The sequence below is a fragment of the Gopherus flavomarginatus genome, chromosome 1 (genome assembly GCF_025201925.1).
Source record: "Gopherus flavomarginatus isolate rGopFla2 chromosome 1, rGopFla2.mat.asm, whole genome shotgun sequence".
NCBI lineage: Eukaryota > Metazoa > Chordata > Testudines > Testudinidae > Gopherus > Gopherus flavomarginatus.
Genome location: NC_066617.1, coordinates 84,783,557 through 84,797,776, shown reverse-complemented (window position 1 = coordinate 84,797,776; position 14,220 = coordinate 84,783,557). Strand labels below are relative to the sequence as shown.

At 38.0% G+C, this 14,220-nt stretch overlaps 1 protein-coding gene across 6 annotated transcripts in view; it reads left to right on the top strand.

The window, feature by feature from the left end:
- Positions 1 to 14,220, top strand: part of ATP2B1 (ATPase plasma membrane Ca2+ transporting 1) — a 115,200-nt gene that overhangs the window by 77,814 nt on the left and 23,166 nt on the right. For all 6 annotated transcript variants that reach the window (XM_050934581.1, XM_050934601.1, XM_050934562.1 and 3 more), the window contains exons 7-11: positions 1,383 to 1,421; positions 1,973 to 2,134; positions 4,958 to 5,172; positions 7,555 to 7,797; positions 13,347 to 13,588. In XM_050934581.1, coding sequence (XP_050790538.1) covers positions 1,383 to 1,421; positions 1,973 to 2,134; positions 4,958 to 5,172; positions 7,555 to 7,797; positions 13,347 to 13,588 — 901 coding nt within the window. The remainder of the gene's footprint in view (positions 1 to 1,382; positions 1,422 to 1,972; positions 2,135 to 4,957; positions 5,173 to 7,554; positions 7,798 to 13,346; positions 13,589 to 14,220) is intronic.

Below are 14,220 nucleotides of genomic sequence, written 5' to 3'. Positions count from 1 at the left end.
TAAATATCAAAATATGTATTAATTTGAGTCTTTATTCTCTCATCTGCAGTGTTGCTAAAACATTACTAAGTTTGTGGTTTCAGTTTTGGCAGTTACCTCCCTGCTCAGGTTTCAGCTATGCGGCAAAGCTTTGTAGCATAGATATGTTAGCTTTTGGCGGAGGGTGGGGGGGGGGTGGTAAAAATTGCATTGCCTAGCTGACATAGCTATGCTTGCAAACCTCCCAGCTTTTTCAACAGAGTATTTTTCTGTCAGCATAATTAATGGCATTCATGGGAGGTGTTTAGCTGTGCTAGGAGAATTCCTGTCAGTTTATACTGCATCTTCATTAGGTGGATATGCTGGCATACCTACACCAGTATAGCAGTGCTGGTGAGGCATCTGTAGTGTAAAAAGCCTAGTTCTGATGCTGTAACAGTCCAACAGGTACTCCTGGGGGAATTCTGTGCCACTGCACAATGCAGAATTTTGCAGAAATTAATATTGTGCTTGCAGAATTTCCTTTTCCGTACAGAAATGGGCTGCACTGCTGCTGGCTGCCTCTAGTGGCCCGCTGGACCTGATGGAGCCCACCTCGGACATAGACACTACTGGGAGGAGGGGAGAGGGAACTGGAGGGTTCCTGATAAGTGTAGTTCCCTGCACATTCTAGGGGAAGGAGATGATGACGCACAGGAAACTCCACACAAGCCTGGGACCCAGCATCAGGCTGTTTCTGCCTCTTGATCCCTGGGCTCTGAGGGGTAGAGGAGCAGATGTCTGGGCTCGGGTGGGAGGCCACAGCTGGGCTGTGGGTGGTGGTGGGGTGTATATCTGGGCAAAGGGGGACCCTGAAGCTGGGATCTGAGGGGAGAAGGGGTGAGGATATCTGGAGGAATTTTTCTGTCTGTATTGTTAGATGTACTTACTGACAAGTATTTTGAAATAAATTACCAAATAATTGAAACTGGTTTGAATATGTAGTGTTATTTTGACAAATAAAATTTGCATAACTTTGAAATACTGTGCGCAGAAATTTTGTTGTACTGAATTTTTAATTTGTCGGCACAGAATTTCCCTAGGAGTAAACAGGAGTAAACAGACTGAACTTCAAAACAGGAACGTCTAAACTACCTCTTTTGCTGAGATATGCAGGTCTAACAAAGTTGATATTTTATACTTAGATGATTAACCCATAGCTTGATGGCTCCATTATAAAACAAAAATTACACAAGAAGTTACTTTTTCCTCCTAGGTATCCAGTCAAATTTCCTACATTTAAATGGAAGTTAATTGATGTGAGGTTACAGAAATAAAACTTGAGCAACTTATTTTTTTAATGCTTGTATGTTAGAGAGAGAGATGGAGCGTGAAAATCAGTCCCTTATTTTTGTTCCTGACAGGTAAAAAACAAGATGGAGCTATTGAGAACCGCAACAAAGGTAAGTATTTAATAAAAACATTTCTTTTTATATAGGTAGCTATTTTAGAAAATAAAGAGCTTGTGTATCTTAATCAGCCTCACTTATATACAGTGGTTTGTTTAAATATTATAGATCTAGGTAAATGTTGTCAGAACCTACCCAAAAATGCAAATATGAAATGTCCCTTATGATTAAAATCAAAAGTAGCAAACATTAAGACCCACATTTCCTAACTTCACCTCAAATTTTCAAACAGTGTCCAATGTTAAATTCCAAAAAACCTTCGCTAAACACCTAAATAGAAGTGACCTGAGCCCCTCTAGGTCACATAGCATTCATTTCTGGTGGTGACCCTAAAGCCAGTTTTGACGTGATCAGGGATCACTGGTGACGTTATTGATCAGCTGGGAATGACTGGCTTCAAGGACACTACTGAAGCTGATTTTAATGGGGGTTGGGATTGCTAAGCACATGCATCTAACACTGATTCCAGTGTCTGACTGGAGTTTGTAATTATTTGTTTATATGCAATTATTCATTCATATGTCCCCCTATATTTCTAAACTTAGCCAAAGCTCAAGATGGTGCAGCCATGGAAATGCAACCCTTGAAGAGTGAAGACGGTGGAGATGGCGATGAGAAAGACAAGAAGAGAGCAAACATGCCAAAGAAAGAAAAATCAGTTTTACAAGGCAAACTTACAAAGCTAGCAGTTCAGATTGGCAAAGCAGGTATGTGGTTTTTTTATTCATATTTTTGTGGTTTTTGACACTGAACAAATTTGGTGGTGTTCTGAAATATTCTGGTGGTCTTGCTCTGAAATAACCTACTCATAGGTAAGTTTGTTTTGTTTTTAAAAAGATCCTTTTCTAGTATCATAATGGCTTATTTAATTAAAAAAAATATGGCAGTCAAGTTAAAGCACATATACATTAATTGTAAAGTGAAAAGTTACAACGGACCTGCGTGTGCTTTTCTGTGTGTATAATCAGATGAATGTATTGGTAGTTTCTCTTAATGAGTATAACACTAGAAAGTACAGCTTTAGAACACTGATTTCCAAGATGATTGTGTGTGTGGTGTATTTTGTGAAATATTTCTACCTTTCACACTACTACTCCCTTTGGCATATTATATGCCAACAAATGTCTTTCCTGGAAAACTGTGTTTGACTAGGCGGTGTACTACATAGAAATGTGATTGTAGGATCTGTTGCCCTTTGTCTGAGCAGAGGGAATGTGGATTTGTAATATTGACGTACACTGCTGAAGATCGAAGAAAAAGTCCTATTAGAGGGCCCACTATTGAGGCATTCTTCTGATTCCTCTTCCCACAAAGTATATCAATGGCATCTTTATCGATTACTTTTGTTTCTTTTGTGTATTGGTGTATATTCAGGTTTGAGAATCTGTTCCCACTCTAATCAAGCATTGTTGGCGGGGGGGGGGGGGGGGCACAGAGGCTGTAGCATACAAGTAAAGTTAAGTTTGCCCTTCCAAAATGAATGGAGGAGTAGATGTGAAATGTCATTATTGAAGCTTATTTTTTTCTTAAATTGATCAGTAATGACCTTGGAGCCAGGCATTTCCTAGCTGCTAATGATTGATGCCCTGAAATACAACTGAGGAGCACTAGCTCAGTAACCAAGTCATATCAGCATGAGAGTAACTAGCTCCAAGGTCACTATTAGTATCATCTAAGCTAAAATTTTAGAACAAACCCTTTTTGGCAGGCAGGAGCAGCTTGTTATTCCTAGAGTTTGTTTTGTTGGGTTAGTGGCCTGTGCCGGTGTATCCATAGAGTGTCATGTTGCATGTCCATCTTCATCTGATACTTCCAAAGAATGGTGTACCAACAAATTAGGTTTTTACATATGCTCTTAGTTTACAAAATTAAGAAAATAAACACAATTATTTTTTCCACTCTTTCCCCTTATTACTTTATCTTAAATATCAGAGGGGTAGCCGTGTTAGTCTGTATCCACAAAACAACTAGGAGTCCAGTGGCACCTTAAAGACTTATTTGGGCATAAGCTTTGATGGGTAAAAAGCCCACTTCTTCAGATGCATGGAGTGAAAATTACAGATGCAGGCATAAATATACACAAGTACAATATTTATCTTAAATATTTAATTTTAATAATTAAGAGATTTGTTTTAAAAGGTCTTAAAGACAAATGTGTCTCCATAATAAAAATAAACTACATAGTTTCAGCTCTGTTAGAAGCACATGACTAAATAAATGCGTGGCAAACAATTGCTTATTTGATGGGATGAGAAGGCTGATTGTTGTTTATGAAGAGGAACTAGAAAGTGCACCATTTTTGAAGTAATTAATCTAAAATGACCTACTCACAGTTGCATTGTCCTAAAATTGTACCAAAACCATGAAAATTATCGCAATAGGGCATTTAACACAGGAGTCGTTTCTTGATGTACGTAGTTACGCTTATCTTATTGGAAGAGGGGGGGAACAGATTTTTAGAAGTTGATGTGCAAAGGGTTCGCATTCAGTTGCATTCAATAATTATACTGAAGTGTTTCATGTGTAATTCCACTTCCTCCAGGCATTCAGTGCAAGTCTTTCTTTCTTTCTAAACAATGTTTTACTTCACATTTGAGCAGCTCACTATAACTTTTTCTGTGCCTTTCACTCCTTTGTTAAAATCCCTCTTCTTAGGTTACCTTCAGCTTCTTTAAAGAGACCCTTTCATGCCTCTTCTTTCTGTTTGCACTCTCCTGCTCTCACTCTGAAGTGTTCTCCTTGTTTCTCTCAATTCTGTCTGCTCCTCTATCTGTCCCTAAAATTAATCCCAATTCTCCTCTTCCTCAGTCGCTCCTCTGGCAACTTTTTTTTTCTATATGCATGCATGGTATTGTCCCACTAGTGTAAACTCTCCCTCTGACCCCAACTCTCTCTCCATCTCCTTCCCTATCTCCCTCCTTTCATTTGCCTGTATGCTTAATCAGTATGTTGTCTAGTTCTGTCTTGAATGTATTTTCACTAACTAGCATTATGATCCCCTACAATCTAGCTTCCATTCACTCCACTGAAATTGCCCTCACCAATGTCCTGTTGTGAAATATCAAGGTGTCTTCTACATTTTCATCCTTCTTGATCAGCCTGCTATATTCAATGCTATTCTTTCTCCTGAGAACTCTTCCCCCACCCATAAGTCTGTCACAAACGCGCTTTGCCCTACACCTTTGTGGTGAATCTTCCATTACTTCTATCTCAATATAGAGTGTAAGAGTTTATATAGCCAATAAAAAATTGTATTTGTGTGTTTGGGAGCTAAGTTTAGAACTGGTTTGAGAACCATCAAAATCTTCTGACTTACCTGTTACAATTTTATGCTTAAGATTTTTATTATTTTTCCCATTTTAAATAACATTCAGGTTTTTGTATTTAATCTGAAAATGAGGGTCGGGGTTTTTTGTGGTTTTTTTTTTGTTTTGTTTTTTTTTAAATCTTATTTTAGATGTTGTTTGTATTGTAGATAAGATGGATCTTTTTAAAAAATAACTGCTTATCCTTTTTCTTTTTAACAAAAGGTTTGTTGATGTCTGCAATCACAGTCATTATCCTTATCTTGTATTTTGTAATTGATACCTTCTGGGTTCAGAAGCGACCTTGGCTTGCTGAATGCACACCAATTTATATTCAATACTTTGTGAAGTTCTTCATTATTGGAGTTACAGTCCTGGTGGTGGCAGTACCAGAAGGTCTTCCACTTGCAGTCACTATTTCACTCGCTTACTCTGTAAAGGTATGTGTAAAAATCATGCTTAAAGGTAGGTGGGCACATAAAACAGTTCTAAATCATGCAAAGCTGGAAATTCTACTCTGTTAAACTGTCTTCATTGGAAACTGAGGGAATCTTACTTCATTCATTCTCGTCTATAGTACAGTACAATGAAAAAGCATTGTGGCGAGTTGGTATCTAATCCTCTGTGCATTAATATAAGTCAAGGGTTCCTTGGGGCAGAATAATGTAAACTTAGAAATAGTCTACTTGACATGAAGTGAAGCATAGTGGTTCCGGTGCATGGACTTGGAATAGAAGAATATCTCATATGTGCATGTGTGTATAGTTTTAACACTCCAGTATGCTTGTCATATTCATACCACAACCTATTGTACTAATTTAAAATAAAAGTGTGTGTTAGGATTGCACACTGAGCTTCATAGTCTGCTTGGGTACATGCCAATTCATTGTTTTCCCCTACTTTTGAGTCAATATTGCAGAATATCTAGAGCCTACTATCTAGTACAAGATATCTGCTTTGTTGGTAAACTTCAGATTCTTAGATTTCTTTATTTTCTTCCAATACAGTAGTGATAATGAAAGGCTGAATAGTGCAGACGGTGACTGTGTGCTGCTTTTTCATATAGCTCTGCTAATGTACCTTTATTGCAACTTGCATCAGCATTGGTGTCAAGGTTCCTTCCCCACTCTGAACTTTAGGGAACAGATGTGGGGACCTGCATGGACATTTCTAAGCTTAATTACCAGCTTAGATCTGGTATCGCTGCCGCCACCCCCAAGCACTACTTTTCTTCCCTGGGTAGTCTTGAGAGATTTCACCAATTTCCTGGTGAACACAGATCCAAACCCTTGGATCTTAAAACAAGGAGAAATTAACCATCCCCCCTCCTTTCTCCCACCAACTCCTGGTGGATCCAGATCCAACCCCCTTGGATCTAAAAACAAGGAAAAAATCAATCGGGTATTAAGAAAAAGGCTTTTAAGTAAAGAAAAAAATGTGAAAGAGAACCCTCAGGGAGAGATTAACTTACCAGCTACTCTGTCAGACAACAGATTCAAAACACAGAGGATGTTCCCCTCGACAAAAATCTTACTACACACAAGAATACCCAAATTTGATGATTCCCTTAATGGTACCAAGACAAGTTACAAAGAAAATAAACATAAACCTATTTATACCTTTCTAAAACTTACTACTCTGATAAGAGGCTGGTTCCTTGATCTTTTTCACTCCGGCTGAAACTGAAACTCTCAACAAAGGAAAACTTCCCTCCTTCCTTTTGAAACGTCTTGCTTCCCCATTGGTTCCTCTGGTCAGGTGTCAGCTAGGCTAGGTGAACTTCTTAAACCTTTACAGGTAAAAGAGGCATTAACCCTTAACCATCTGTTTATGACAATTGGTATTCGAGACCTATAGCCCACTTAACTGCCTTCTGTGAACTAGAATGATTGAAAGTAGGAGTTTGAACTAATGTCTATAGGCGAAACTCATGCACTACTTTTCTGCACCATCTGGTCTGGTTCTCTTGGCTGTTCAGTCCATTATCACAGATTTCTGTTCTTAAATAGACAAACTTCACTAATTTACTTGAAACATTTTAAGTTAAATTTTGTGTGATGTTCTGTCTATTTTTTCTTAAAATTCTAAGATGACTGAATAGTTGGCCTTTCAGCGAAAAGAAAATGTAACAAAGTAGTCCTGTCTTGCTTTTCAGTCAATGAATGGAGAGCACCCTGTAATGCAAGCTGAAGTATTTAAGTTGTGTACTAATCTTACCACGTAAAAACATAACTTAACAATTGGGGAGGGAGAAAGGGCTCGACCTCCCTAAGTCTGTCGTTCTCCCCCCCACACCCCTCTTTTAAAAAAAAAAAAAAAAAAAAAAAAAACATTTGTAATGCAACTGTCTCCTACGGCAGAGACATTCCTCTTTGGAAACAGTTGAATATTCATCTCTTTTTGATCAGTCAGGAGTAGATGCTGAACAAAATGTCTTACTAGAAGTGATCTGCTCAGATCCCATATTCTTTTAGTGTAGCGATACAGCTGATGTCTCACCTTGAATAATTCGCTGGGAATGTTGCTACTTACTCACCTAAGTTGACATACAAATGCAGCAGAATATGGACTCTGGCTTTAATAGACATGTTTAAAATGCAGTTTATTGTAGCAGGGTATATTTAGGTGTAAATTTTCTGAGTTTGTTTGTCAGTATTTGGGTTGCCAACCTGAGGCACCTTTTTAAAGAGGCCTGCCTTCTGCAGTTAGGTATTAGCGCTTTCTGAAGATCCAATACTTAAAAGTCAGAAGTTTTGAAAGTTGAAGCACTGGTGGTGGTGGTGGCAGCTAGATGTTCACATTTGCTTTTTTTTTCTTAATAGAAAATGATGAAAGATAATAATTTGGTGAGACACCTGGATGCTTGTGAAACAATGGGCAATGCAACAGCCATTTGCTCAGATAAAACTGGAACGTTGACCATGAACAGAATGACAGTGGTGCAGGCTTTTGTCAGTGAAAAACATTATAAAAAAATTCCAGACCCAGATGCTATTCCTGAGAAAACTCTGGCTCATCTTGTAACAGGAATTTCTGTTAATTGTGCTTATACTTCCAAAATACTGGTAGGTGAATTTCCTTACTTTTATACAATAGTAAAAATAAAAAGCCGTTCATCTTTAGTTCTAAAAAAAACCCTGTACAAATAATGGTCATGTTTGACCATCAGGTAGCTCATTTAAATGTGTATAAACTGAGTTAAGGGTGAGGTACCTTTTTAACCTTACTATAATTTAGGACACCACAATATTTCAGTTGGTTTGGGAACCATTCAAAACACACATACTGGCTTATTTTACAGTTGGCATTACTTTGGACTAATGATTCAGAAATGCACTCTTCAAGAAGCTGACTTTCTTATAATACCTAATTCTTAGAGGAACTTATGAATTTTGTTTTACAGGCTAGGGGCTGTCTCCTCTGTTTGGAAAGCATCTAGCACATTTTGGGTGCTACCACAGTATAAACATGTGAGAGCAGTATAGTGTGTTCACTAGATATAATGAAAAATGCAAGTACAAATAGTGGCTTCATTTAATTGATCAGTTTTTATTCCTGGATAATGTAATGTTAGTAGAATAAGTGCATAGATTAAGGGTCAATAATATCCATCACTGTTCATAACTTGATTCCTTTTCATTATGTTGAGCATTTGTGAAATGAATAGTTCAGTACCTGTATCACCAATCTATTGCACAACTTGATATTCAGTATAAATATTGCACTCTTTTTAGTTCTTTTGTCTAGCAGTTTAATAGTGGGATCCACTTTCCTGATTCCTGTGCACACCACCAATTATGATCTCAGGAGATTACATGCCATATATAATAAGTAAAAATATTGAGTTTGCTTTCTGAGTAGACAGAAAAGTGTGAAGCATATAGCAGAGTATGGCTTACTTGCCTTAAATACTCCAGTCAATTACATAAGTTTGCTACCAGTACCCATCTATATGTTAGGGAATATCAACTCTACAATACACAGCTAAATTAGAACTTTTTTGTGGAAAAAGATATGTTTGCTACCTGTAGGGAAAATTGGTGAAAATTTTCAGAAAGTAGGCAGTACGGAGAGAAATATCGAGTAAGAGTGCAGCAGGTGCATGTGAGTGGCTCAGTACTGAGGTTCATTCCAAGAACATGCGTTGCTCCAATTTGTCTTGTGCGGTTGGTTCAGGACCTATAATATGCTTGCACGGGAAGAGTGATTTTTGTAGAAATAATAGGAAATAACCCTTATGAATCAAGTATCAGAGGGGTAGCCATGTTAGTCTGGATCTGTAAAAAATCAACAGAGTCCTGTGGCACTTAAAGACTAACTGATGTATTGGAGCATAAGCTTTTGTGGGTGAATACCCACTTCATCAGATGATATGATGAATATTAGTGTTGTTATACCTGTAAAAATGAAAGTTGCTCTAAGCCTTTTGCTATGTCCAATTACAGTGGAACCCCTGACTTTCCCATCCCCCCCCCCAAAAAAAAACACCTTACAGAGAAAAGAGGCATCCCAATACCGTGTCTAGATCAAGCTACAATTTTTAACTCACTAGTATCTTACTATTCTAGAATCTGTGAAAAATTCTAAGCCATCTGCTTGTTGAAGTTGTTAATGTTGTGTCTTGTTAATCTGCAAGAGCATGTCTTCTAATTTGAATAGGCAAATTTTTTGTCCAGAATATATTAACTATATATTAGGCTAGCTGGCATCAACTAATGAAAAATTTTGGAAAAACTTATTTTTTTAAAAGCACGACAAAAATCAGCATAAAATGGGTTAACTGATATGAAAAATTTAAATGAGGAATCTTCTACCAATTAGAGGTGTTCCTAGTGGGTCCAACAGAGATCTGGCATTGGCTCAATGCTAATCAATCAATGTGAATGTGAGAGGATATATAAAGAAGTTGGTAAAGTTTTGCAGATGACACAAATTGATGGAGTGGTAAATAACGATGGGAATAGAACGGTGTAATACAGACTAATCTAGATGGCTTGATAAGGTGGGCTCATTTGAACACCATATGTGTTTAACGCAGCCAAATGCCAGATCCTACATCTAGGAATAAAGAATGTAGATCATAATTAAAAGATTCAGCAGTGTATCTTGGGAAAGTGGGGGTGGAAAATGACTCCAAAAATTATTTAGGGATTTTGGTGAGTAACAAACTGAACATGAACTTACAGTGCAGTCCTGTAGCTAAGAGGGCAAATTTTGTCACATGATGCAGTTAACCATGGAACTTGTTGCCAGGCGATGTTGTGAAGGCCAAAAGTATAACCAGGTTCAAAAAGGAATTAGATAATTTCATGGAGAATAGGTCCATCAGTAGCTATTAGTTTGGATGGCCAGGGACACAACCCCATGCTCTGAGTGTGCCTAAACCTCTGGCTGCAAGAAGCTGGGGTTGGGTGACATGGGCTGGTTCACTCAACAGTTGCCCAGTTCTTTTCATCTCCTCTGAAATATCTGGCATTGGCCACTGTTGGAAAACAGGATCCTGGACTAAACAGACCATTGGTATGGCCATTCTTTATCCTTGGCTGTATAAGTAGAGAAATAGTGAGTAGGAATAGTGAGGTGGTACTGTCCCTATATATGGCATTAGTGGGACCAGTACTGGAATATGGTATCCAGTTCTGGTGTCAGCACTTAAAAAAGGATGCTGAAAAGTTGGAAAGGGTTCAGAAAAGAGCTAAAAATAGTTTGAGCTCTGTAAAATATGCCTTACAATCAGACTTAAGTACAATATAGTTTAGAGAATGTTAATGAGTGACTTAATCATTGCCTACAAGTACCTACAAGAAGAAGAGATTTCATAGTAATAGGCTCATTATGTCTTCTTCTGATAGATTAAAGAGTCAATTTTTGGAATCCAAAATTAAACAAATTTGGACTGGAAATAACTTTAACAATGAGGGCAACTAAGAATTGTAACAACTTGCCTTTGAATGTGGGGGATTCTGTCATTTGTAGTCTTCAATCAAAAGTTGGATATCTTTCCATAAAGATGTTGTCACTTGAACAAAAGTTATGGGATCGTATGTAGAAACTGTTAGGTGGGATTCCTTGGCCTATTACAGGATGTCTGACTAAACAATCATAAATGGTCATAAGAACATAAGAATGGCCGTACGGGTCAGACCAAAGGTCCATCTAGCCCAATATCTGTCTACCTACAGTGGCCAATGCCAGGTGCCCCAGAGGGAGTGAAGCTAACAGGCAATGATCAAGTGATCTCTCTCCTGCCATCCATCTCCATCCTCTGATGAACAAAGGCTAGGGACACCATTCTTTACCCTTCCTGGCTAATAGCCATTTATGGACTTAGCCACCATGAATTTATCCAGTTCCCTTTTAAACATTGTTATAGTCCCAGCCTTCACAACCTCCTCAGGTAAGGAGTTCCACAAGTTGACTGTGCGCTGTGTGAAGAAGAACTTCCTTTTTATTTGTTTTAAACCTGCTACCTATTAATTTCATTTGGTGACCCCTAGTTCTTGTATTATGGGAATAAGTAAATAACTTTTCCTTATCCACTTTCTCAACATCACTCATGATTTTATATACCTCTATCATATCCCCCCCTTAGTCCTCGTCTTTTCCAAGCTAAAGAGGCCTAGCGTCTTTAATCTTTCCTCATATAGGACCCTCTCCAACCCCCTAATCATTTTAGTTGCCCTTTTCTGAACCTTTTCTAGTGTTAGATGCTTTTTTGAAGTGAGGAGACCCCATCTGTACACAGTATTCGAGATGTGGGCATACCATGGATTTATATAAGGGCAGAATATATATAATCTCAGTCTTATTCTCTATCCCCTTTTTAATGATTCCTAACATACTGTTTGCTTTTTTGACCGCCTCTGCACACTGCGTGGACATCTTCAGAGAACTATCCAGGATGACGCCAAGATCTTTTTCCTGACTCGTTGTAGCTAAATTAGCCCCCATCATATTGTTTGTATAGTTGGAGTTATTTTTTCCAATGTGCATTACTTTACATTTATCCACGTTAAATTTCATTTGTCATTTTGTTGCCCAGTCACTTAGTTTTGTGAGATCTTTTTGAAGTTCTTCACAATCTGCTTTAGTCTTAACTATCTTGAGTAGTTTAGTATCATCTGGAAACTTTGCCACCTCACTGTTTACCCCTTTCTCCAGATCATTTTATGAATAAATTGAATAGGGTTGGTCCTAGGATTGACCCTTGGGGAACACCACTAGTTACCCCTCTCCATTCTGAGAATTTACCATTAATTCCTACCCTTTGTTCCCTGTCTTTTAACCAGTTCTTAATCCATGAAAGGACCTTCCCTTTTATCCCACGACAGCTTAATTTATGTAAGAGCCTTTGGTGAGGGACCTTGTCAAAGGTTTTCTGGAAATCTAAGTACACTATCTCCACTGGATCCCCCTTGTCCACGTTTGTTGACCCCTTCAAAGAACTCTAATAGATTAGTAAGACACGATTTCCCTTTACAGAAACCATGTTGACTATTGCTCAACAGTTTGTTTTTCTATGTGTCTGACAATTTTATTCTGAACTATTGTTTCGACTAATTTTCCCGGTACTGACTTTAGACTTACCGGTCTGTAATTGCCGGGATCACCTCTAGAGCCCTTTTAAAAATATTGACGTTACACTAGCTAACTTCCAGTCATTGGGTTCCGAAGCCGATTTAAAGGACAGGTTACAAACATTAGTTAATAGTTCCGCAACTTCACATTTGAGTTCTTTCAGAACTCTTGGGTGAATGCCATCTGGTCCCAGTGACTTGTTAATGTTGAGTTTATCAATTAATTCCAAAACGTTCTCTAGTGACACTTCAAGCTGTGACAGTTCCTCAGAATTGTCACCTACAGAAGCTGGCTCAAGTTTGGGAATCTCCCTAACATCCTCAGCCGTGAAGACTGAAGCAAAGAATCCATTTAGTTTCTCCCCAATGACTTTATCGTCTTTAAGCGCTCCTTTTGTATTTCGATGGTCAAGGGGCCCTACTGGTTGTTTAGCAGGCTTCCTGCTTCTGGTGTACTTAAAAAACATTTTGTTATTACCTTTGAAGTTTTTGGCTAGCCGTTCTTCAAACTCCTCTTTGGCTTTTCTTATTACACTCTTGCACTTAAGCTGGCAGTGTTTGTGCTCCTTTCTATTTGCCTAACTAGGATTTGACTTCCACTTTTTAAAGGAAGTCTTTTTATCTCTCACTGCTTTTTTTACATGGTTGTTAAGCCACGGTGGCTCTTTTTAGTTCTTTTACTGTGTTTCTTAATTTGGGGTATACATTGAATTTGGGCCTCTATTATGGTGTCTTTAAAAAGGACCCATGCAACTTGCAGGGATTTCACTTTAGTCTCTTCCTGGCTTACAATTTATGAAAGCTGCTGATTTCTTTTCACTTTGATCAGGGCATTTATAAATACAGATTTTTAACACTTGTAATAAGTGACTTTGATTTACAAATTCAGCAATTCATAAGTGGGGTATATCTGGTTCTAGGATGGTAATAACCTCACTTCTACTACTCTAATAATGGAGTACTGTATTCTGCAAACTAGAATAGAATTGCATCTTTTTTTGTTGTTTTTTGTTTTGTTTTTTTTTTTTTGTTTACAGCCTCCTGAAAAAGAAGGTGGCCTACCACGTCATGTTGGTAATAAAACAGAATGTGCCTTGCTAGGATTGCTTCTGGATTTAAAACAAGATTATCAGGATGTAAGAAATGAAATACCAGAAGAGGCACTGTACAAAGTATACACCTTCAACTCAGTCAGAAAATCAATGAGTACGGTGTTAAAAAATTCTGATGGCAGTTTTCGGATATTCAGCAAGGGTGCCTCTGAGATAGTTCTTAAAAAGTAAGATTATTTTTTTAAATGTTATGTACATGTAATTGACAAACTAATCAATTATCTTTTTATCTTCCCATTTGAGAACAGTAAAACTGTTAAACTATACCATGCAAAAGTACTGGCTCTTCTGTATATTGGCTGCCACCAGTGCAGATTTTGGGATATACTCCTTTCTCCTGTTAATCAAGAAGGTGGCAATCAGCTGTAACAAAGACTTGTTTCCTACTACCCTGAGAGCTTCTCTTACTATATTTTGCGTTTTTCACACAACTGCTTTTTCCTATTTCAGTGAAGCAGGAAAACAGTAAAGTAGGTTTCTCTTTTCCTTTTGCTTCCCTATAATCACATTACAGAAGAGGGAAAACTTGCATAGAAGTTGAAGTGTGGTTCAGGCAATGGCATGCTTCTTATGCCTAAGCAAACTCTGAATCTGGTTTTGAGACAGGAAGCAGGTAAGTGGGCAGAGCAGAAGGCTAGTCACAACCACAGTGCTATGGTTTTAGGCTCAAGCAAAGTGGGAACTCTCTCTAGATGTGAGACAGCCACTGCCCCAAAATGCTTGCTAGACAGAAATAGAACCAACAAACCAATACAAACTTGTGATTTGACTGCTTCATAGCTTTTAAGTAAAAAAATTA